Genomic DNA, 24,677 nt, shown 5'->3' on the forward strand with positions numbered 1-24,677 from the left:
GCGCGCGCCCACTGCAGTACGACCAGCAATCAGCAATGCGCCGAGCGCTACGGCTGCCACTCTCCGATTCGGCGGCCTGCTGAACCAGCCCATTTTCATTTTCCCAACAACCTGCCACCGCATAGCCCAATCAGATCTCGTATTTTCTACTCTCGACCGCCGATTCGGGGGCTTGGGGTCAGGGCCGCCTGTGTGGTCCGTTGGTCGGGCAAGAATATGCCGTCGCACTCGACCGCCTCTTCAGTTCACCCACCACATCGCCATCATCCCGGCACCAACGCCAACACCAACGCCAATCCAGCTCCTTCCATAGCCGACACCCACACGCCCGCCACCTCGGTCGCCTCGCCCTCGACGGCCTATCACACGACCACCGCTGGCCACAAGCGAGGCCTGTCGCAATCCGTCGACGGCCACTCGCCCGCCGAATCCAACGCCTCGTCGCCCCATCCCCTCCGAGACAACAACAACAACAGCAACAACAACAACACCGCGGCCCCCGATGACCAGAGGGCCAAGAAACGCAAGCCGGGGCCGGGCTTCAGAGGCGTAGCAAACCTCACGCCCGAGCAGCTCGCCAAGAAACGTGCCAATGGTATGTCAAGATTGTTGCTGCTTCTGCTTCTGCCTTTCTTTTCTTTTTTTTGTCTCTTGCTATACTGGGCTTGTCTTTGGTCGGTGGAGGTGGTGCCACTTGCCTGCGTCCCAGCTGGCCAAGTCTCTCATACCCACTCCAATGTGCCCTTCATGTTGCTAACCGCCGCTACGTAGACCGAGAGGCCCAGCGAGCCATCCGCGAGCGGACCAAGAATCAGATCGAGGCCTTGGAGAAGAAGATTCGCGAGTTGACCTCGCAGCAGCCCTACCAGGAGCTTCAGGCCGTGATCCGCGCCAAGGAGGAAGTCGAGGCCGAAAATGCCGATCTCAAAAACCGGATGGCCTCCATCGTGTCCTTGATCCAGCCGGTACTGAGAAGCCCACAAATCGCATCGTCCTATAGCGCCCCTCCTGCGCAGCCCTTCACAAATGCGCAAGCCGCTCCGATTGCCCAGGCTCACTTGTCTGCCCCAACCGCTTCCACGCCACCGAGCACAGCTTCGCCCGCCTCGGCCGAGCAATCATGGCAGGCCTCGGGCGTGCACAGCACGGGGTCCTCGGTGCAGGCCAGTCCCAACTTTGCGCAGGTCAAGTTGATCGGTCAGCAACGCACACAGGCCCTCGAACTGGGCGCAGGTGAACAGCTGCGACTGGATTTCCTGTTGGATCCGTCTTCTGCCCAAAAGCTGAACCGGATGCAGACTGGGGTCAACGGAGCTCAAGACTCGCCAGCGTATACTCACCTACCTATGAAGCATGATTGGAATGGCGTTCCAATTCCAACCGCGCGGTCAGGGAGTTTGGCGCAGCCCTTAGCACAGCCCTCATCCCATCATACGTATGAAAATGGGGGGCATGTTGGGCACGATCAGGATCCCTCCTGGATGGCCTTGTCGGCACCAAAGAACTGTGGCGCGACGTGTCCTCTCGACAGTCTTCTCCTCGACTTCCTCCACGAGCGGCGACAACGTGCGGCCGAAGGAGTCTCGGCCCATGAAATTGTCGGCCCCCGTTACCCGTCTGTTTCGTCGCTTCTCAACCCCTCCAATAGCGCCTACTCGCACCCCCTTTCCAAGGTATTCACTGACATCCTAGCCACCTTCCCGGGCATATGCGGCTTGCCGGAACGTGTGGCCGTGCTGTATGTCATGTTCCTGGTGATGCGCTGGCAGATCTCACCGACCAAGGAGAACTATGATCTGCTGCCACCCTGGGCCCGCCCCCAACCCTCGCAAGTCTACATCAGCCACCCGGCCTGGATAGACCACCTGCCCTTCCCCCACATGCGAGAGCGTATGGCCAAAGACTACAACCCGGCCGACTACTTTTTCGAGAACTTCTTTATCCCTTTCACCACCACGCTGAGTCTCAACTGGTCGTACGAGGAGACGGATTGCCTGCTGCAGAGCCCCGACGGCGAGGAGCTGCTCATCAACCCCGTCTTCGAGCGGCACATGCGGCGGCTGGAGAACTGGACGCTGGGAGATGCGTTCCACCAGACGTTCCCACAGCTCGACGGATCGTATAACCTCAAACGGGATGGGAGTGTCGCCCGGAATAACCGCGACGGCAGCTTAGAGGTCAGACCTGGCGCGGGCTGATCTATGTTTGGCGTTAGGTCGTCGACCCGTTTCGGTTGGTTTATCTCTCTCTGTTGTTCTCTTTGATTTGTTTAGGATGGGCAAAAGTATCGCGATGTACATTCACCATATGTACAGAAAAAAATGCATCAGTGGCGATTCTTACTGCATGGGCACCGGAGTTGTGTCGGAGGTCTGCTTTTGGGTATTGGGTTTGCTATTTGTTGTTACGGCGGAATTATTGGGATGGGTGGACGGGCAAGAATGGACAACGGCGGGCTACACAGCTTGAGATTGGCCGAGCGAGGACCTATGGGATGGATACACGGAACTCTAGGGACTTTTGTATTTACGGCCATGGGTTCAATGTGTATATATCTCACGGTTCGGTTGTTTGCCTTCCGGGTCGGGTATGAACAGCAAGAACTCTCGAGTCGTTGCTTGCACATATGCTTTGGAGGCAGGACTGTTCCTGGCTTTATATAAAGGGGATGTTCGGTTGGTGGCTATATGGTTATCGTGCTTGTGCGCTTGGCCAAGTTACTCGTATGCGCTGTTGACGCGGGTATCTCTCTGCTCTAACATACTTAATAATACAATGAGACTTCCTCCTCCCTGTCATTGTGGCGATGATGGGAGGTCGGTGATATGCTGCCGGCCCTATGCCTCATCATCGAGGCTTCTTACGCCGAAAGCGTAGGCATTCAGATTACTACCATTGCCGACGAAGAGCGTGGGATGGCTGTCGCGCGGCATCGTCTCGAACTGGAGCGACTGGATGACGCCGCGGTGCGACCGGATCTGGTCCACGTCGGGCGATTTCAGGCGGTGGCCCGTCTGGGTGGAGTAGACGGCCACCTTGCCGTCGTCGTGGGCGGCCGCGACAATGCCGTTGTCCCGGTCGACGTCGAGCCCGATCTGAATGTGCGGGCCGTTTCGGTACTCGGGAAATGCAACCACGGGCAAGACGTGCGCAAAGGTGCGGTGGTGGCGATTCGTTTTCGAACTGTTGTTGTTATTGCTGTTGCGGTTGCGGTGGCTGGTGCCGTCGCCTGTTTTCCCCTGCAGCATGCGAATATCGTAGACGGCCATGGCGTTCTTGAGGCCGCTGACGAGAACATGGTGCTCGTTTAGGGATTTGATGTGGGTGATAGGGGCTCTCAGCCTCTCCGATACGTCCCGCGTATCATCGCTACGATCGCGAATGTCCTTGATGGAGAGGTGACCGGGGCGCCCGCCCGCCAACAAGATCGAAGGGTGTTCGTTCAGGAATTCGATGGCAAATACATCCCGGTATATCTCGGCGTAGGTAGTGGCGTTCGGGGAGGGCGCCAGCCACCGCGGGTCTCTCTCGGCATCCCATTGCAATATGCCGCGGTTAGATCCGATGGCGCACACTGTGGAGGAAGCGGCCGGGCCAGGGGTAATAACATTAATCTGGTAGTCGGTGATTTTCCGGTTGTGGCCGGAGATGCGGACATTCGTAAAGGGGCTCTCCGAGTCTCCGACCCCTAACTTGATGATTAGCAGATGGGTACCAACATGGACCAGGAATCTGTAGATGGAACTCACCCCATCCCAGAAGCCACTCAGGAGTGGTTCTTGTTGAGTTCTGGGGCGCTTCTATGGGCTTGAACCTCCAGAGCGACATTTCTCGCCCAGGAGCACGGCTAGAAACCAAAACACTTGTTGACGGCTTGTGAAACTTGATATCGGATATTTGTGATACCGCCAACTCATTGTACGGGTTGCCGCGGGGCGTATTGTAGTTAGCAAGCAACTGTCGATGAACTCTGGAATTGCGATCTCTTGGGATGTAAGTAGAGAAGAGCTGTAGCTCGTCCAAGGTCGCATATGCCACTCCAAGTCCCGTCTTCGTGTCGGCGCCAATAACGCACAACTGCTGGATGCTGGTACTCGAGCGCCAGCGGGCGTCGGCCAAGGGGACCATGCCCTTCTCGACGATGCCTTTCGCATAGCTGGCTGGCTGGACATCGCGGCGGACGCGGCCGTATTCTCGAGCATAGATGCCACCGATCAGGGGATCGTTCATCAGCCGCGACCGCTTCAGCCGCCCCTTGTCCAAGCTGAGGCGCTGGAGGACGGCGGCGGCCTCCTGGCTCTCGAGACGGCGCTTTTTGACATTGTCCGAGGACCAGGATGATGTCGCCGGGGCGGTTCGGCTGTTTTCCACTTTGAAGTAGCGCTTCTTCTCTTCATCTGCGGCGCAATGGTTAGCAATGCCGCAGGTCTTGGGTGAGAGCTATGGCTTGCCGTAGAAGTAACCTGGGATCTCCCTCATTGTTACAGGCAGTATTGCAGGGCATCGCAAACCCAGGAAGATGCAACAGAGAAGTCAAGTAGGGACGGACCGATCACGTGATGCTGAGGCAGATAGTGATAGCGATAGTGAACTTACCTTACCTAGCGTTGGTAGGTGACGTGGTGACGTGGTTACGGAGCTGTGGTTGTTGGTTGAGTCGTGCTCGTACGACCAGTGAGGCGGGCAGCGGGCCAGCTAATAGTGAGCTGCCAGCTAATAATGAGCTGCCAGCTAATAATGAGCTCCCAGCTGCTAGCTAGCTAAGCTACCCCTCACCTAAATTGGGCGAGGACAAAAGAGGCTCTCAGCGAGTCCTTACTTGCAGCAGTGCCTCCTTGCAGCCCCTCCATCCTCCAACTCCCTTTCGATACACCATCCCTCTCGGAACCATCCAGCAGCTCCAACCGCCACAATGGTCTACACCTTAACCGTCCACATGTACGCCAAGGACGATGCCGAGTGCATCGAGAAGCTCAAGCTCAAGCTCATCGAGGCCGCCCGCGTCTACCGCAACGACAAGGAGACCGTCGACTGGTTCGTCATGCAGGACGTCCACGACCCCCGTGCCTTCACCGTCGTCGAGCGATTCGAGCAGGAATCCGTAAGTCCGGCCTTGTGACGACTCACACCACCGACATGATGCACTTGGCTGACCACCGCTTGCTGCCCATGTAGAGCCAGAAGTACCACCTGGAGAACCCCTACTGGAAGACCTTTGACCCGTACGTGATTCCTCTGCTGGCCAAGGACATGGACCTGCGAAGACACGAGGAGCTGGATACCACCAAGGACGTCGTTGTGCCTCAGTAAACTGTCAATTAGATACGATATAGCCACCAAGGCTTAGGATACTCGAAAATGTAAAAACACCCATCTCGGAAAAGATATATACTACCGCCATAGCTGTCGTTGCGTAATACGTTGTTCCTAAAATATAAGATGCAAACTTAGTCATCAGCCAGGCTGCGACGGCAAAGGTCACCAAACCTGGTATATATAGAGAAAATTGGATTCGTCGGGGACGTAGGTAATGTCACAGTTGCAATCACGAGAATGATTAATTTTATACTTTTTTCATTAGGTCTTCTAGAAACTAGGGAAATCTGTAGGTGGGTATAGGTTCCCCAGGCTCACACGTACTCGCGATATTAGGCGAGTAGGTGGCTGCTTATACAGTAAACAAAAGGAGTGTGAAGGTCCTCAAACGCGCCCCGAGAGCATAATACACGGAGATACGAAGAAGAGTCCATCACAAGCAAGAATCCCCCAACGGTGCTGGCGATCAATTTGCGCTGCCCGTCTCATGGCGGGGCAGTCTATTGCGACTTCTCGTGCTGTGTGGAGACACGTTGGAGCGAAACGACTGTGAAACATGTTAGTCAACTGATCAATGGCAAAGCGGGAGTAGTAGAGGGTTGAAAACTTACCGAAATCCTCGAGGGATCGCTGCTTCTGGTTGCCCTTGGGCGACTTTCCGTGCATCAGGTTGTCGAAGCCAACAGAGTCCTGGAGCATGTAGTAGAGACCACCCATGATGCAGAAGACACCGAAGGAGAAGATCCACACACGGACAACAGCGACAATGGAGGTAGGGTCTCCATGCTCGAACCAACCCCAAATACAGAAGCAGGTGGCGACAATGTCGACAACAAGGACAGCGCCAGACAATTGCCAAGAGGGCATCGAAGACCAGAAGGGACCGTTGGCACGAGTGATGAAAATCAGCCAGTTCTCAGTGAGAGAGACCTGAAGGAAGACAACCTCGTCAAGGTTACCGAAGTTCTGGATGATACCACCGTGGATGCCTTGGTCAGAGATACCGCCAGCGTACATGGTGGTGACAGTGATCCAGGTGCCGACAGCCAGGACGACTCCGAGAAGGACGGACATACCCCAAAGCTTGGGCAGGTTCCACTTGACGGGCGACTTGGAGAAGGGAGCATTGTCGTAAGCAATGGCCAGGGTAGCAACATCAGCGAAAATGGCGATGAAGACAACCAGGACAATGTTCAAGCTGCGGTTCAGGATGGCAATCCACAGACCAAGGTAGATCTCGAGATGGATGGACAGGGCAATACGGTAGACAACGTAAGCGTACATGCGGTGGAAAATTTGACGGGACGTCTTCAGGGCATCAATAATGGCACCAAGACCGGGGGCAAGGAAGACGATATCGGCAGCAGAGCGGGCAGCGTCGGAGGCACCCTCGACAGCAATACCGGTATCAGCCTTCTTCAGGGAGGGAGCATCGTTGACACCGTCACCAGTCATGGCAACAAGGTAACCACGCTGTTGGAGAATCTCGACGACGTTGTACTTGTGCTGGGGGAAGACCTCGGCGAAACCGTCAGCAGCCTCGACGAAATCGTAGACCTCAGAACCGGGCATGTCACCACCGCCACCGAGACCGAGACGCTCAGCGTTGTAAACGTTGGTGCCGAGACCGAGCTGGCGAGAGGTTTCACGGGCGATACCGACGGCGTCACCAGTAAGCATCTTGATGGACAGACCCAGAGACTTGGCTTCGTTGATAGTGCGGGCGGTATCGTGACGAGGGGGTCAGAGCAGGGCATGATTCCGAGAATTTCCCAGGCACCCTCACCTCGCTTGCGGGCAACACCAAGAGAGCGGAAACCACGGGTAGCGAACTCAGCGACCTTGTTCTTGTAGGCCTGGTCGACCTCCTCAGGGATGGCGTGGTCCTCCTCGACAGTCTTCAGGACGAACAGAGGGGCACCCTTGACACAGGTGATGACTTCACCCTGGGGAGAGCGGACGATAGCGGTAACCTTCTTGGAGACGGGGTCAAAGGGGAAGAACTGCTCAACGTGGTACTTGGACAGAACACCCTTGGCGCGGGGGTAGTACTTGAGGGACTTGAGGAAAGCCTTGTCGATGGCATCAATACCCTTCTTCTTGCGGCTGGCAGCCAGGCAGGCAGTGAGCATGAGATCCTCGGGGTCAACGCCAGCGACGGTGTAGGGCTCGGACAGAGAGAGCTTGTTCTTGGTCAGAGTACCGGTCTTGTCAGAGCAGAGAATCTCGACACCGGCCAGGGACTCAATGGCAGACAGCTTCTGAACGATAGCCTTCTTCTTGGCGAGGTAAGCAGCACCGACAGCCATGGTGGTGGTGACGACGGCGGGGAGACCGACGGGAACACCGATGATAGTGATGGCCAGGGTGAAACGGAGAATGTCGACAATGGGGTTGGAGCGGTAGAACGAAGAGACCCAGACAACCAAGTTGGTGAGAACGACGAGTACCAGCAACACAGTACCGATACCGTTGAGGACTTCAGTGAAGTGACCAGTTCCGGAGTTGGCTTGGTTGACCAGGGCAGCAGCGCGACCGACGAAGGTGTTGTCACCAGTGGCGGAGACGACCACGAAGGCCTCACCACGCTTGACAGAGGAAGAAGCAAAACACTGGTCACCCTTGTGCTTGTCGACAGCAAGAGATTCACCAGTGATGGCAGACTGGTCGACTTGCAGGAAAGCATCCTCGGTGACGATGCGACCATCGGCGGGGATAATGGTACCCTCTTCGACTTGCAGGATATCACCGGGGACAACTTCGGGGGCCTCAATCTCCTTCAGGGTACCGTCACGGAGGACGACAGCCTTGAGAGCGAGGGTCTTCTTGAGCTCATCGACAATGGAACCGGCCTGGAATTCCTGGACGAAACCAACACAGGCGTTGAGGAGAAGCAGACCGCAGATGACACCGAAATCAATCCAGTCCTCAAGACCAGCAGCCAGGACGGCAGCAGCCTCCATGACGAACTGGATAGGGCCGACGAAGTAGGAGAAGAACTTGAGAATCAGGTTCTCCTTCTCCTCCTTCATCTGGTTGAGACCGAATTTTCTACGGCGGCTTGTGACTTCACTTTCTGTGAGACCCATACTGCGAAGGGTGTTAGTACGTACGGTGGCATTGTGCGGGGGGAATCCGGGGTAGCTAGCTTACCGAGTATCTGTCTGAAGCATGTCCTCGGGGACAGTGCGGCCGGCGGCGGGGTTGGCCTCGCCCTCCTCCTCGTCGAGATCATCGCCGCCGTCTTGGGACTCGAGGTCCTCAATCAGGGCGTCAATGTCTTCGTCTTCGTCCTCATCGTTCTCGGCCTTGACCTTGGTAGGGGCAGGGTCGGCGTGGCGTTCCTTCTCGTCGAACTTGCCGGACTCAATGTTTGTGTTCAGCGCCGGTGCGCCGGCAGGTTGTGACTCAGCCATGGCTGGCGAGTGTGTATTATTACGGTAAGCTGAAGAGCTTCCTTGTGGTGGCAATTGTTGTTGTAATTAGGTTGCGATCCAAGGATGCTAGGTGTGTACGAGAGTCGGCAAATCCCAAAAGGAATGCTGAAGAGATGCTGAAGAGGTTCTTCTTTAGGGTGTTGTCCAGGAGTATAACGTCCAAAGGAGAAGAGAGGAGAGGCACGTCAACCTAGTCGTCCGTTCTGACAGAGGCGCGTAAGAGAAAAGGAAGGAAGAGAACGAGTAGGAAGGGAAGAGGCCTGACTTATAAAAGACGAGGGCAGGTGGAGCAGTGGTGAACGGAGAAAGCAGCTCAGAAGCGCAGAATGCCTTCCACAGCGCAGCCAAAGTTCCCAAGGTGCTTGCCCAAGCCGAAAGTGGCCAGTGCGATTGGCTAGCGTGGAGATTTTTTCCTCGGTCGAGGTTACTTTCTCAGGCACGGAACGAACGTTGTTGTCGGAGGTACCGGCTACTGGGCACAGTGTACAGTGTGGTCAGTGTGGGAGGAGTGGGTGTGGGTGAGTGGGAGCGAATGCAATGCAGCATGTACAACCGACTGTTTTCTCTGTTCTTTTCTGCCGTTTTGTACCTGGAAGGCCCTTACAGGCCTGCCTACTGGAGATAGATACCTGCTGCTGCTACGGTAAGATTGCTACCCCGGTTAGGAAATAAACACTGGGAGAGCCAGGGTAATCTCTCAATCCAAACAAAGCTCCAATGGCGTAATGGGGCCGGTGTTACCTTTCTGATGCAAGAATTACTGCCATTTCCCCCGGAAAACATCCAATTCTAGCTGATTACGGTTCGATTGTATTACGGTCTCTGCTCGGCTGTCTTTCTCCTCTGTCCTTGCCCTTTTCTCCGTTGCCTCTGGACTGTGAGCCGCTGTGGTTATTGGGTTTTCCATTACTGGAGAAAAGATGGCCGATTATGCTCATGTCGGCTCGTGGCCCAGCACGGGTACTGTTTCTGTACGTACCTGACATAGCTCCCTCTCTCTCTCCTTCATCCATCCGTTCCCTTCCAGACCTGGCCTAGCCTGTAGAAAAAAAAGCTTGGAGCTCCCACCGAAGGGCCCCACCCCTCTAGCGGCCATCGCCAATCATCGGCCTCGCCCTCATGCCTGCTCAGCGCGAGCCTGCCGACTCTATGAAAAGGGTAAGGAACAAAATCGCGCAAGCCCTGGGTGCATCTGACTCTGACGTCGACGGAAGAGCGAAGGAACATGGGATTGATAGAACACGGCCTAGGACGGTCAAGGGAGGCACGCAGCACGGAGAGGGAAGAGAAGTCATGGCGCCAGAATGCGACGGTGGCTCTCTACTGTGTACGGTCATAATGTCAAGCGTAGTACGAGTGGCAGGTCACCTTGCAGGTCAGTCATATCATTCTAGCATTGTAGCCATGTAACAAAACAAAACAGGTGCTTGAGCTTCAGCGAGTCTCTCTGCCCTTGTAACCGACCGTCCCGGATGCATCCATCGTGAGCCCTCTGCACACTGCACACTGCACACTGCACGGTAAGGGCGAGAGAGGGTCAGCAGCAACTGTTGGCTCGTAGCTAAGTGGTGCTTCCATCCTGGTTTCCAGAATCTGCACCGACGGCCATTGTCGACTGTTGGATCGTTTGTTGTTGTTGTTGTTGTTTTTCTCGTACGGCTCGGCTGCTCACCCATCCCTATCCTGGTCCCCTTTTCTGTCGCTCTCGTCTCTCTCCATTCTTGTCTCTTCGGCCCCATCCAGTCCTCGCAAGGTCGTGTCCATAATTCGAGCTTCCCGAGCTAGCTCCCAGCTCCGGTTGCTGCGAAAGAACGACCTTCGCTGCGTTGCCCCATGCCATGGGCATGCATCATCCCTGCTCCTGGGCACAGCTATTGACCCTGCTTCTTTCTGTGCCCAGATGCCGAGTCGAGCCCTCCCCATCTATCTACAGTACAGTATTGCAACCTACATTAGCTCCTGATCCACATGGCTTCCTATCCTGCTTGTTCCTGTTAAAATAGCTCACACTCCGCGCTTTTCCCAAGTGTGAACTATCGGCTGCACACTGTCGGCTCCATCTACACAGAGAGCCATGCCGATTTGTCGTACTGTACGGCCCAGTCAGTGTCAATAAGTCAGTGGCTCGACAGATCGCCCGCGCCTTACTCGCATTTGCAAGCCACGAGATTCATACCAAGAGCCCTGTGTATCACCATGAACCCTTAGATAGGCCCTTATTCAGAACCGCCAAGATTGTTATCTGCCATCCTCTGCATGTTTCCCCCGTTGTACGTACATATTATCAATTTATCTGAACAAATCCCTCAGTGCTCGCCTGTTTCTTGGATGAGAAACGAACACCGCCTTGCAGGTCGAATCGGAAAGGCTGGGCGATATCCGCAATCCGCAATCCGTCAAAAAAAGGCCTACCTACCTAATCAATATGCCGGATAAGATACGTCATTACGTGCGATCAGCATCACTCTATATTCACATTGACTGTACAATGGCCTGTGCCTTGGAGGAAAGGCTCTCTCGCCCGCGGACAATCAGTCATCGGGTCGCAAAACAAATAGATAGTTAGATGTAGTGGGCTACCAGCACAGCAACCCCGGATATCGCCAGAATGCCAATCGTTCCGTCCCGAACTTGGAGTTTAGTGGGCTCCATGGCCTTGGCCCTGGCCTTGGGGGGCGGACTTGTAGGGTTTGCATGTCAAATCCCTCGATACGGTGAGTGAGGCAGGCGAGGGACGATTCCATGTGCCGGCGTTTTCGTGTTGGCCAACGGGATGTCATGGGCTTAGCTGGAGGTGTGCCATGGTCGGCCTGACCGCCCGGTTTCGGCCGCCGCCACGGCAACTCCTTGGTGTGAATGCGTCAAATGAAGTATTTTTTTTTATTTGCCTCTTTCGATTACGGAACAACCTTGCTGCTTGCCTTGCTTTGCTGGCTCTTACTTGGGTGTGAGCGATATACCGGCTAACAGCGAGCGCGCCTCCGGCAACCACAAATGTACTTTTTCTGGAGACGTGCTGAAAGGGTTCGTCGGTCTCGCGACCTATTTGCAGAGAGGCAAGTGCGGGATAGAAAGTCATTTCCAACAAATCAGCGAGCCGAATGACAGCGCACTATTGCTAGCATTGACCAACGACAGCAATTCTCCGACGTTTGGGCCGAAGTTGCTTGTCGTGGCTCCGTGCTAATCAGCGAATTAAGAGCGTCTCGACTCCAGTTCCCCGAGTCGCTGATAGCACTAGCGACTCGATCTGGCCTGCCTAGCATACATACATACCTTGGCCTGCAATAGCCAGGGTCTTGTGCAGCCAGCCCATGGAATCATCTCCAATGGAATCAAGCCATCCCATTCAGGAAGCGCAATGCGGGCACGTAGGCAGGCTTGCAAGCCAGCTTCCAGGCAAGCAGCAAGGCAAGGCAAGGCTCAAGCGAACGCCAGCTTGCCATCGTTGATTCCGTCTCCGTGGAGAGACTGCAACCCCACAGGAACCCCATTCCTTCCAACACCAATCACATCGGGTCTAAAAGAAGATTAGGAAAGGGACCTTCCTTTGAGCTGGCAGACCTGGCAGGGATGTTCCGAGAGTGCCATCTCTGGTGGTTCTGGCAAGTCTGGGCCCGTAAGGTTTTTTCGATGCCAGCACGGCCAGACCTCTCTATCAACGGAAATTTCGCCTCGCACGTATCGCGGGCATTGCGCGGGATTTACTCGCTGTTGCTTGCCCACCCCCAAAATCAATCTCCAGCCGCATGCTACGCGATCGCCCTACATCTGGCGCATATCTGGCCCTACTTTTAACATTCCACGGCCTTCCACGTAATGTACGATGACCGTGCTTGCTACCAACCCCCCCACGAATGCAATGCTCGTAACAATGCGTTGCGAATTGCCAACGCGCGAAACGGCAATCGGACATTCGGCACTGGGATAGGTCGAGCCGTGCCTCGGCGCCAGCCAGCAGCGGTCTCCAGTATCTCCTTATCACCCTTTCCCGCCTCACCGCGTACCCACTGCTCCTGAGCCCTGCAGCTGGTGACAGAATCCAGCCTGTCGCAGATGGATGTGCAGAAGTACTCCTCGAATGGCAGGTGTAATACATCCGATCAAACAGGTCGGATCAGCAGCTCTGGCCTTGTAAAAATTGCATAGGGTTGCTCACATTGGGAATGGCTACCTGATGGCGTTTTTCGCTTTTTTTCCCCCGGCCAAGAATACGCCATTTTACTCCGTGTCAAACTGTTTGTTCGGTTTGGCGGTACAAAGCAGGCCTCTCTTTGTCACCCGCCTGCCTGGACGGATGGGTTTTCTGTCGCGGGCGTTGATTGGAGCGGCGCTTATGGAAGAGCCCGTACGCTCTACTACGTTGTACATTAGTATGGAGTGCCTTGCATATGGTTCGGATATTACGCCCACCCACGATAAAGATGCTTGGCATCCACCCTTATTACATACACTGATTGCTTGAATGCGTTGAAGACTGATGTGGAAAGACTACAGCCGTGGTCGTACGCGCGATTTTCCTGCTCACCGCCCTCCATATCTGACAATGATCGAACACTTCAACCAATAAAGCCCCGTTCGATTTGCTATAGTTAACTTCTCGACGATCTCCTTTTTGCTTATGCGGTGTGTAAAACTCCGGCGCATCCAGAGATCGCGCGTGCCTTCCCGTGAAAAGGAGAAGACCGCGACAACGTCGGGCATCAGACGAAGCAGCCCGCCCCGGGATGCAGGATGCCTGGATGCCTGGATGTCTCGTCCCAGCCTCCAGCACACCATACTGAATACTTGCTATGTAATGTAATGACAGGGTAGTCCTTTCCTACAGATTGTGAAACCCGCATCTGAAGCTTATTTACCACTAAGCGACGTGGAAACATTCGGTTGCTGCCCCCGTTCGGCAATAAACAATGTTTGTTTATCAAATGGGCAGATAGCAAGTTCATCTGCGACAGCGGTCTAATGTTCGTTCCTGTCATCTGTCAACTTGCTTCCCGCAGCCTAGGTGTTTCCGATCCAAATGAGGCCAATAATACTTCTCATTATCTACCAGCCCTTCATTTCTTTCAAGGCTCCCGTTCGCATCCCCCCTTCTCTCTCTCCCTCTCTCGCTCCACTTGGCAAATACCAAGTTTCAAGGCGTCTGCTATCTTGTGAAGTATATACTGGTTCCTTTGCGCGCGCCCGTCATGGTTCTTCTAGAAAAGCTCAGACGTTGGTCTAGCGTATGAAACTAATAAGAAATCTAGATGTATTCCGATAACCGTAAGTCTGGGATATTGGCAGTTTCAACGATGCATTTGCGTGAGAGAGATTATCCATGTTGAGTTTTTTTTTTTCCCCAAACAAAGGCATCCCATTACTGGCCACATGCAGCAGAGTCGTCGGTTCTGGCCCGGCCAGTCATATTATGCTTCCAGATGTGTATGTATGTCCAATCGGTATCCCCGAGTGGAAAAAAAGCAGCAGACACTTTCAGCCCTACGATGACGTTCCAGGCGCCCTTTTGAGAACGTGGCGGCTCCAGAAAAGAATGGTCTGCCGGCGCAGCGAGGCCGATTAACCGGTAGACAGTTTAGCTAGTTACGCGTAGGCGGTGGTAGATAGTCCATGTTATGTTCCATGGGAACGGATGTTGTGACTATCACCATAGGTGCTATTGATCGTGTCGGAAGGCATGTGAACAAGGCGGCTTCGTATCGTCGTCATCGTCTTCCGATCGATCAAGTCAAGCAAGCATTATTACCTGTGCCTTTTCAAGCTTTCCCAAGCTTCGCGTAATCCTGGATTTACTTACGTCGACTCGCCGCGCGCTGCGCACTGCGCAGTTGATGTGATGTGATGCGATAATGCCTGCCCCCAACTAACTGCCAAGTGGGCTTTCCAAGCACGATTATTGATGGCCAAGACCGCCCGCCAAATAACGATCATCGCCTTTTCCCCCAAAGTGTCCCCCGTACAGTCTCCCCTTCTTGGCATTTTGGACTGGCTCCGCCTCCACGCAACCTGGCGTCATTCTGCGGCCGGCGGGCTGGGGGAACTGGGTTTTCTTCTTCATTGACCAACGCGTGATCCCCCTTCCCTCCATACAGACGCCCTGCCATGGCCTGCGACGGCCTGCGACGGCCACTGGCCCGGGCTCGGACGGTGAAGAAGGCGCCGCACGCGCACGGAGCCCATCCCGTCCGGCGCCTTGGCTGTTTGACCTTCTGAGCCCTCTCGAGTCCTTCGACATTCCTGTCCGCCAGTAGTGGGGCAGCCTATCGTGGCTTGGCGGAAACTCAATGTGATGCGGCCTATTTCCTCCAGAAGTTAAGTGGTGCACCGGGTCGTTCGACGTTGCTTCCAGCCTGGGGCCTGGGCACAGGGAGGCGAGTACACCGCTCCGAGACATCTTCTCTTGGCGTAATTCCTCTTAGCATCTTCACCTTGACATCTTCGCCTGGCGGCGGGGGCAGTTGAGTAGGTATGTAACCGTAGCTAATGTGTGCGCGACATGCCTGCGCAACATGTGTAGCCTAACGTCGCATGTTCACGTGCCTACTTTATCAACCTGACGCCGTAAGGAGCAATGATTTCCGCGCTGCGGTCATGTCGGTTAGGAGTTCGTTTTTCTTTTTCTTCTTCTGGGTATAGCAAGCATGGTCCTCTCTATCAGAGACATCCGCTTGGATGCCCAGGCGGCTCCCTGCCTGTGTGTCTTGTCTGTCCCTGGAAACTCTATAGCTAGCAACGATAGATAACAATACGGCGATGCAATGCTGACTGCTGACTACATGATATAACCTCAGACAGGCATGCCGGGTCTCACTGGATTGCTCTCCGCTCGCTTGGCTGCTTGTGCGGAAGGAGTAGAAGAAACCCCATCTGCCGACTGAGCTTATGTGATGCATCTATTCTGTCGGTACCGTCGATCCTGTGCTTGCTCCCGTCTGCTTGGCGGTGATCCTGCGCTACGACGCAACTCGATATCCGGGAATTCGTTGCTCGATTCCCTTTCTTGGCTGCATCCCCGCGGTGCGACTCGGCATGTCCTTTCGCAAGGCCTCTGACCAGGCTCTTTTTCTTTCTTTCTTTGCTGTTTGGCTTGGCTTACGTTGGCTGCAACTGTCCTGTCAAATATGACGATCCGGCAGTTAGCGGGACCGGCGGAAGTGGCCTGACTGCAAACATGTGGTGATAACAGCCAGCGCCAAGCAATCTTGTCTCAGGTAAACATAGCTTGTAATGGCAGTCGGTGCATCCTTGCCAATTGGCGGGATATTTTGGCTTGGCTACCATGTGTTCACGGTGTCGGAAAACAAGATCATGGTCCTAAAGAGCCGGGACACGGGACAACAGGGCTCGAATGACTTCGCGTATGCAGAAGTAATATAACGGCTGTAATAAGTCACTCTTGCAGCATGTCCTTGTAAAGCTTGCCTTATATGTGGAAACCCTGCTGAATAACCTATTACCAGCGGTACTGGTAGTGACTTGTATAATATTTGAGGATAATATGTATCACCTAGATAACTCGCTTTCGTATAGCCGTTTGGTTTCACAGGGTACCTCTATGTTCCTAACCAGATACACATGGACCCAGTAACGGCTTTCTAAACGACTATGCCTAACATGGAGGTTGTGGAAGAACGCAATGTCAGGGGGTAGGTGATTGCATTGCAGAAACGCAGGCCTCGTTCATGAGGGTTTGATAGATAAGCAGCTTTAAAGGGCCAATTCATTCTTTATCGACTGGGAAAGCCATAGCACAGCAAACTGAAGCCTACAGTAACAGGACGCCCGACCTATGCTGTTCACTGTATTCTGTATACGCACTATATAAAATGCTTGAACCACCCAGCGTCTGATGCGGGAACGACTCTGGCAATCCGCCTGAATCTATGAGTTGTAATGTTCCTCAACTCTGGGTTGATGAGGTAGTCATTCGTTGGCATGCCCAAAGGCGTATATGACAAATTCGAGAAATGATCTTATGGCTATCACAAATCCATATCATGATATGGACTGCCTCCATGTCAAGTAATAACTAAGTGCTAGGTAACCACATTGAAAGCCCGTCTAGGCTCATTGATGTAAGTTACCAGTGGCTGTAATGTATTCACATCGAAACAGCCGTGCCTGGACGCCTTCTGCCGGGTAGGCAATAGTTCCAACTGACAAGCATTCGGGAACGTGGAAGCCGTCCCACCTCTTGTGGTGTCTGCTATATGCCGGAATCATATCACATCCCGCAACACCAGTAGACTACACGATCTTCACTGCCATGCCACCATGGGCCGATGCCCATTAGGGATGTCAAGTAAATGTAAGAGGTCGACCTGGTTTAAGCGCTTCAGTACAGGCCAGGATTCCAACCTTGGAATCTTGACTATTGGATACAATACACGGGATTCAGGTCTATTAACGATCCATATCGAACGACAAGACCCCTGCTATCCTGTTGCGTGGTTATAGAAGCTCTTCTGACATTAAGCCAACGACATCACTCCTCGCTGACCAGTTCGAGCCGAAACACAACCAACTATTATATATTATATATCTAGCATACAGCATCCCGAACCGAGATCCCATTTTCGAGGCCAACTAAAGACCTTGTCTACTTATATGGTAGTGGATACTAGTTCCTGACCCGAGCCGCCTCTATCCAGCAAGGCCAGTAAGTGGGTTAGATAGACTGACTTATGGACTCACATGACCTATGGCGGTGAAGCTAACCCACAGCCAATACTGGCCAGAACGGAGAGGGCTCCGTCTCGAAGTTGTAAGCATTTCACAGCTATATGGACAAAACAGGGCTATGTTGAAATAATCTTACATGAGGATAAGTCAACGAATCTCGTGCGCCATCGGCGACACCTTACTACGGTGAAACTACAATGGTCTACGTCTTGGGACGCTTAGCCCCCCTAAAGAGCTGATAAGCTGAGCCGGGTAAGTAGATAGTTCACCACGCCACAACATCCGTTCCTAGCATCGAAACAGCCCGAGGCCAAAGACCTGGCACCAAGCCAGGCTGTGGATTCCTTTAGCCGCAGCGCGGACCCTGCATATTCCCCAGACCTTTTCGGGATGACCGGCAGCAATGGGGCAGATCTGGAGAACTCAATGAGTTCAGCACTACCCCAAGCAGTGGAACAAATAAACATACCAAGTGAAGTGGGCTCCTTTGCGTAAGGACATAAGAAGAGCCGAGAAACAAGTATGCTGGTGTCTGCTGGTGGATATATTTCACCGGGCGCAACAATATAGTGCTTCTATTGGACTTTTGGTGGCTTATGTCTCCTTTCGACGAGGAAGCCACTTCAGCAACCACGTCGGAGCAGCAATGAGAGAAAGTAACAAGAAACAACCAAACAACTGGCATGCCGGAGCACGCAGCATACACGTCTATAATCAATAATATCCATATAGGATGCGTCGTGATCCATTACTCTTAAGAAGCCCAGTCCCAGGAAATAAATCACAGCCGATATCCTTGAAACGCCGCCTAATGCTTAGCAGTGACCTTTTCACCGGTCAGCTTCTCAACGTAAGTCTTGGCCCTGTTTGCGTCATTGTCAGCGAAACTCTTATTCTGCATCATGCAGCTGGCGGTGGTGATGATGGCAGAATGAGGAAGGCGAATACTCCACCGTAAAGAGGAGCAGTTCGGGGGAGGGACTTCACTTACATATCACCCATGGCGACCATGCAAACCGTTTGCCAAACGCCCAATCCAATACGCGGAGCCACTCCGCGGTACAAACCCTTGATACCATCGTTCTTGTAGATGTACTGGAAGGTGTTGCCGACCGTCATCTTCTTGGGACGGTTGGGATCCTCCTTCTTGCTCTGCATCTCGACACGGATAACCTCGATGGGCTGGTTCCAGGCCGACAGACCACCACCGAGGGCGGAGGCCGTGATCTTCTCGATAACGCTTAGCTTCTCGCCGTGCTCCTTGTTGGTAACACGACGGATGCCCTGCTCAGCCAGACGGGACAGGCCGAAGCGGGAGCCCCAGTTGGTCATCTGGCGGATGGCCACAGCGTTCACACCCTTGTTGATGCCGCGGATACCCTCCTGTCGGTAGATGTTGGCAAAGGTGGTGAAGGTGCTGGTGGGCTTGACGCCAGCAGCGGCCATCTTGTGCTGGGTGATCTCCACAGTCTTCATGCAAGTACAGAAACCCATGGTAGCGTACGCCTGAGCCACACCGCCAGTGATGCCACCGATGATACCACTGCCGAAATCGTTGGCACCAGCGGCGCGAGCGTAGTACTCGGCCTCGGATGCGACGAAGAGAAGGACGGCGCCCTTGGTCGAGGCCTCGATCCAGGCCCAGGGAATCAGACCCTGGTAGACTACACGACGAGACACAAGGTTAGTGCTTGCGAACAGCTTGAAAAACCTGTGGCGTGCGAGACAGCATGCACGAGGAATATTATCGATCATGGCTATACGTACAGCCAAAGACACCGCCACGACCCCAGACACGGCTAAGGGCCTGGCCGAAAGTGTCACCACGGTGCGAGGCCATGGTGGTCTTGACAACCTCCAAGGGCTGACCGAGGGTGGTGACCTCGAACATGTTGAGACCGGCACCCAGGAGCAAGTTGGAGAACTTGATGGGCTTCTTCTCGGGCTTCTTCTCCGTCAAGGGAGGCATAGCGCTGGCGGCGGACATGGCAGGAGTTGGGTTTCGAGAAAGGGGGGGCCTGACCAAGGCAGTCGGGTGCTTCTTCGCAGGGAGAAGATGAAGTCGGGAGTCGGGAGAGAGGTAGATGGAACCAGAAATATGGCGATGCCTGAGAGCGCGGGTTTTGAGTGCAATTTCAAATGTCTTGTCTGTTCGGAACGATGGATGTCAGCTTGGGGGCTTGGGATGATGGGACTGAAGCACTAGGCGAGCTGTCATGGCCGGAGAGTTTCGGGCATTGTCGGCCGATGGTACTCCAGCAGCTCACAGCGGCAAGAGCACGTGTAAGAGCCAAGTCCAAAGTCGGCAAGGCAAGCCCGAGGTTAATAAGCACCCGGCATCAATTGGCAATTGGTTCGATTGGCATCTACGTACCTTGCTTTTGCAGCTGTGGATTTTGGCTGGATGCTTAGAAGTTTCGTGATCCTATCGGAGTAGTTTGGGGGGGGACAGTTGCGAGAAGGTCGGTGGTTTACTCGTATTAAAGAGACAGAGGAAGCAGGGACAGAGCAGACACGTTGACACGGGGGGAGCCAACGGTTTAGAGGGCAAGCCACAAGTAGTACCACCGACAGCAACACGGGAAAAAGAAAAGGATACATTGATTTGATTGATTCTATACACCCCGACCACCACTCCGGGGGGCTCTTCCGCTGGGGTCAATTCTCGCTCAACTTGACTCCCTCAATCTCACTCCCTTCTCAATGGTTCGGTCTGTGCTGCGATCTCAATTGGCTTCTGCCCAATCAACACGGTGATTATGTACACCACCTGGCCCCGATAAGGCCAGCCACCACCGGATCTTGCCCACATCCTTTAGCATCCTCAGGGACTACTCGGGTCCAGTCGGGACCTTTTCTTTCTCAATCTCAACAAAGCCAAGAAAGTCCAATAAACCCGCCGATGGAACCACCGACTTGAACCCCCACCCAGCTTGGGGAAAACACACCACCCAACAACCGAGATACACCAAGTCCGGACTCCGTACTCTTTTTGGCCTTACCCTGACTTCAGTTCCATGCCCCGGCACTCCGCCATTCTCCCACCCTATAGCCTTTTCCCGCCCTTCTAAGATGCAGCAAACCGAGGACCCGAGGACCCGACTGCTCCGGGCTGACTGTGTTGATTCTCCGTCGATTTCCTCGTCAGAACCCCAATCCACCTCGTCTCACTTCGGACGACTGCTGGCAATCTTCAAAAAACACCATCAGGAAGCATGCACCAGCTCTCAAGGTTCAAGCATCTTGAGTCCAACTCGGTGGCTCCAGCGAAGGGCCTAATCAGGCAAAGTATAATTATGATATCTTTATATATTTCCGTAATCTCCATATTCTTTATTACGCTACAGTAACATATTGAATAGTCGTTGTTAATATTCGACATTGCTGGCCAGCTGTAGATGGTTGGAATTTGAAAGCTGGTGGCATGGAAGCACTTCTGACTACGGAGTATATCGTAGCTTACCGCCAAGCTCATGGATCTGCCGTCCCAAACCATTGGGAATAATCTGCCCGAATGATGGATGAGCTAATACAACCTAATAAGCGCCGCACTCCACCTGCGTGTCGCAAAGTATATGACGGCTCTGGGCTAAGTAAGTACAGGACCTAGCACATTTACACATAGTGACTGCTGTGAACTACAAGCATATCTAGTTGGTTGTGCAAGTTCGGTCCAGGGTATACACAGATTCCTGGTCTGTGTGTGACTGTAGTTGATGAACATTATTTATCACATCGGGGGGGGAGATACATGGAACGTTAAAAATGGAAATTATTGTACAAATGCAGCGTTTGTGGTATCATCAGAAGCCCTCTAACACCTCCACATGATACGGAATCTGCCTTTTGTGACAAAGCCCACTCTATCCGTTTTATGAAACTCGCACAAGACAAAACTCCTATAACCAAGCACAGCTCGTTATTTATGCCTTCTTGGCAAGCTCGATCCACTTCTCGGTAGAGAAGGACTTGGGGCGCTCGATAGGGGCACCGACGGCGCGGTCAATGATGAGCTGGGGAAGGACACCAATGGCACGCGAAACACCGAAGAGCACGGTGTAGTAGTTGGCCTCGGTCAGACCGTAGTACTGCAGGAGGACACCAGAGTGGGCATCAACGTTGGGGTAGGGGTTCTTGGTCTTGCCGTGCTCGGTAAGGACCTTGGGGGCGATCTTGTAGACCTGGCTAACAAGCTGGAACATGGGGTCGTTGGGCATCTTCTCCTGAGCGAAGACACGCTGGGCCATGTAACGGGGATCCGTCTTACGCAGCACGGCGTGGCCGTAGCCGGGAACAACACGGCCAGAGTTTAGGGTAGACCAGAGGTAGTCAGTGATGGCCTTGTCGCTAAGGTCGTCGCCGACGCTCTTCTTCATCTCGGTGAGCCAGTTGAGGACTTCCTGGTTGGCAAGACCGTGGAGAGGACCAGCCAGGCCGTTCAGGCCAGCGGACAGAGACAGGAAGGGAGAGCTGAGGGCGCTGCCAACCAAGTGAGTGGTGTGGGCGCTGACGTTACCACCCTCGTGATCGGTGTGGATGGTAAGGTAGAGACGCATCAGCTCAATGAAGTCGGTGTTCTCGCCGAAGCCAAGCTGGTTGGCGAAGTTGAAGGAGTAATCCTTGTCCTTCTGGACAGGGGCGACCTTTCCACCCTTGAAGACGTTCTGGTAGATGCGAGCGGCAATGGTAGGCAGCTTGGCAATCAGGTCCATCGAGTCCTCGAAGGTGTAACCCCAGTAGTCCTTCTTGTTCATACCCTTGGCGTAAGCCTTGGCAAACGAAGAGGTGTGCTCGAGAGCAGTAACAGCGAGGGAGAACTGGGCCATGGGGTGGAGATCGGTAGGGCAGCGGTCGATGAGCTCCTCGACGAACTTGGGGATGTCGGATCGAGCGGCCCACTCGGCAGACAGGTCGCGGACCTGCTGCTCAGTAGGGACCTCACCAGTCAGGAGAAGCCAGAAAAGACCTGGATACCAAATTAGCCAAGATGGTTTCGAAGCAGTGGTAGATGGTTAATTACCTTCGGGCAGAGGCTCCTTGCCACCGGGGGCCTTAGGGAGAAGCTCCTGGCACTCGGGGATGGTCTTGCCGCGGAAGCGGATACCCTCCTCAGAATCGAGGACCGAACCCTCCCAGACGAGGGACTTGATGCCTCGGGCACCACCGTAGACCTGGTCAAGAGTGACCTTGTCGATGACCTTTGAGCCATGCTCCCTGTTGTCAAGGTTATTTTCGAAGTTCTAATCGAGTGTTTTGTTTTTATTCTTGAACGGGGGTGACCTACTTGCGCAGGGTCTTGATTTCCTCGATCTTCTCGGGCAGAAGCTCAGCGAAGCGCTCCTTCAGGGTCTATAGCAGCTTGTTAGAATATCCAATGGCTAAGCTGGGGAGCTTGAGGAGCTTGGGGAGCGCCGACTGGGATCATACCTGGGACTTGGAAGAATAGCATCGAGCCGCGGTGAAAGCAGCATGGCGAGCTGTGAAGGTGGGAGCTCTAGTAGAGGTTCTCAAGGCGGCAGCGCCTAGTCTCAGAGCTGAAGCCATGTTGTGATGTGATGAGTGCTTGAGGGAGAGATTCGGTTGAAGATGGGGTATCAGAAAGGAATGGACAACTGTACAAGAAGTGAAGAAGAGGCTGACGAAATTTCAGGAAATACCTCAGGACAGCAATGGGTCCGAAGATGTCAGGGATCCGCAATCGGGAATAGATTGGTCGGGTTTTGCAATGAGGGCGAGGTATACTTGTACCTACGTGTCGTGTAGACGCAGAAAAAAAAAGTTGGCGGCTTCACCTCTGTTCCGGCAAGCTAGCTCTATTTTTTGCCCTTCCATCTCCAGAGGTCCCTCACAACGTCGGCCTCGTTGGGAACAACGAACCAACCGGTTCACCGGAGCCACTGAAACGCCATGCCCACGGCTATTGCACTCTCTCCAATTCCCCACTGGACAACCCCATTGGCCAATCCCATTCCCAACTGGAGTGTGCTAAGCCCGAAGAAGCGACTATTTTCCCACTGATGCCGTGCAAGCCAGCTTGGAAGGAACTGACGTCAAGGGAGGGTGACGGCAACAATACACACCTTGGGGTGAGCTCCATTTTGCGTGCAACAAGAGTTTTGAGAGAAGACAAAGTTAGTTGCTTCCTTCCGCGCTGGAGTTTTACATATGTACTTTGGGTAATGTAGTACAGTTTCTTTTTCCCCCTTCTCTTCACAGCTTTGGTTTTATTTTAGGATATCTTAAACCGTCTGTCTGAAAGCACTGGCCTTGTGTTCAGCTACGGGCCTTATTGGGCACGGGATGCATTGCATGCATACCTGCATGTGGCATGTGGACAAAAAGAGAATCGGTAAAGAAGATCTTTAATTCTGTACTTTCTGATGCTGTCCGTTCCAGTATACAACCCCTACTGTCCAGCTAGGAGTCAGCCAAATCGGTCGTCCCTAGTAAAGTAGCGCACTCCTAGGAAGACGTTAACCATGAGATATCCCGAGGCCTGAGGCTGAAAAGGCGCGAGCGCATGCTCTGCGGGCGGGCATGGGCATGCCTCAAAAAGCTCAAACTCGGGCAGCCTTCCGAACTTCCTCTTCTGGTTGTCCGTGGAAAGTAGGGGAAACTCCGGCGTTGGACGAGGAAGGCCCCGCACTCTCATTTGCTCTTCCGTTTTTTGGCGTCGTAAGTATTTGCTATGTAGCAAGCCACATAACGACCTCATTTCGGGACAGGCAGAAAATATTAATATGCCTGAAAATACAGCTTCAAATTCAATGAGGAGACCACCCAGCATTATGTAACTAAACAACCAGTGCAACTCCAGCGTAATCTAGGTGATCAATAGCTGATTAGTAGAGAAGGGCGGCGCAGCCAAACCTTCGCGCCTGCATTTCCGACTTTCCCATAGGCGCAGTCCGCAGTGAGTGAGTGCCAAGGGAAAATCAAAGGCCCCTCCCAGACCCCCCCTACCTAGAAAATCCTGCACAGGCACACCTCACACTAAGAACTAAGGACCAAGGACCAACAGCAGCCCCGCGACTTTTCTCCCTCTCATTTCTGCGACTGCATTGAAACAACCCTCTTCTCCTCTCCTCCTCCCATCAACATCCATCCATCAACATCCGTCGACCAACACAACTCAACATCGCGTATACAAAGTAGCCTCTCCGAATAGCCCAGGACCCAACCTCGCTGGTGTCGCTGAGCCCAACTGCTCCTGATACTTGAATTTAAAAGGCGACCAAGGCT

The 24,677-nt window shown here is 53.7% G+C and overlaps 6 protein-coding genes across 6 annotated transcripts; 2 read left to right on the forward strand and 4 right to left on the reverse strand.

The window, feature by feature from the left end:
• Positions 1–216: 216 nt before the first annotated feature.
• On the forward strand, positions 217–2,198 carry PG998_009722 (uncharacterized protein; the record flags this gene model as incomplete). Its single annotated transcript, XM_066876538.1, has 2 exons — positions 217–595; positions 772–2,198. 2 exons carry the CDS (start codon positions 217–219, stop codon positions 2,196–2,198), a joined length of 1,806 nt encoding a protein of 601 aa, XP_066728694.1.
• A 639-nt stretch (positions 2,199–2,837) lies between these two features.
• On the reverse strand, positions 2,838–4,479 carry PG998_009723 (uncharacterized protein; the record flags this gene model as incomplete). The annotated part of the gene is made up of 3 exons (XM_066876539.1): positions 2,838–3,688; positions 3,750–4,397; positions 4,452–4,479. The coding sequence occupies 3 exons, from the start codon at positions 4,477–4,479 to the stop codon at positions 2,838–2,840; spliced, it is 1,527 nt and encodes a 508-aa protein (XP_066728695.1).
• A 433-nt stretch (positions 4,480–4,912) lies between these two features.
• Positions 4,913–5,310, forward strand: PG998_009724 (uncharacterized protein; the record flags this gene model as incomplete). Its single annotated transcript, XM_066876540.1, has 2 exons — positions 4,913–5,101; positions 5,176–5,310. The coding sequence occupies 2 exons, from the start codon at positions 4,913–4,915 to the stop codon at positions 5,308–5,310; spliced, it is 324 nt and encodes a 107-aa protein (XP_066728696.1).
• Positions 5,311–5,816: 506 nt separating this feature from the next.
• Positions 5,817–8,732, reverse strand: PG998_009725 (plasma membrane ATPase; the record flags this gene model as incomplete). Its single annotated transcript, XM_066876541.1, has 4 exons — positions 5,817–5,863; positions 5,928–6,948; positions 7,011–8,406; positions 8,470–8,732. 4 exons carry the CDS (start codon positions 8,730–8,732, stop codon positions 5,817–5,819), a joined length of 2,727 nt encoding a protein of 908 aa, XP_066728697.1.
• Positions 8,733–18,243: 9,511 nt separating this feature from the next.
• PG998_009726 (uncharacterized protein) lies at positions 18,244–19,422 on the reverse strand (the record flags this gene model as incomplete). Its single annotated transcript, XM_066876542.1, has 3 exons — positions 18,244–18,298; positions 18,427–19,099; positions 19,203–19,422. 3 exons carry the CDS (start codon positions 19,420–19,422, stop codon positions 18,244–18,246), a joined length of 948 nt encoding a protein of 315 aa, XP_066728698.1.
• A 1,936-nt stretch (positions 19,423–21,358) lies between these two features.
• PG998_009727 (uncharacterized protein) lies at positions 21,359–22,979 on the reverse strand (the record flags this gene model as incomplete). Its single annotated transcript, XM_066876543.1, has 4 exons — positions 21,359–22,401; positions 22,456–22,649; positions 22,720–22,784; positions 22,863–22,979. 4 exons carry the CDS (start codon positions 22,977–22,979, stop codon positions 21,359–21,361), a joined length of 1,419 nt encoding a protein of 472 aa, XP_066728699.1.
• Positions 22,980–24,677: the final 1,698 nt, after the last annotated feature.

This window comes from Apiospora kogelbergensis (assembly GCF_038363985.1).
Source record: "Apiospora kogelbergensis strain CBS 113332 chromosome Unknown utg000006l_segment0_segment0, whole genome shotgun sequence".
Classification (NCBI taxonomy): domain Eukaryota; kingdom Fungi; phylum Ascomycota; class Sordariomycetes; order Amphisphaeriales; family Apiosporaceae; genus Apiospora; species Apiospora kogelbergensis.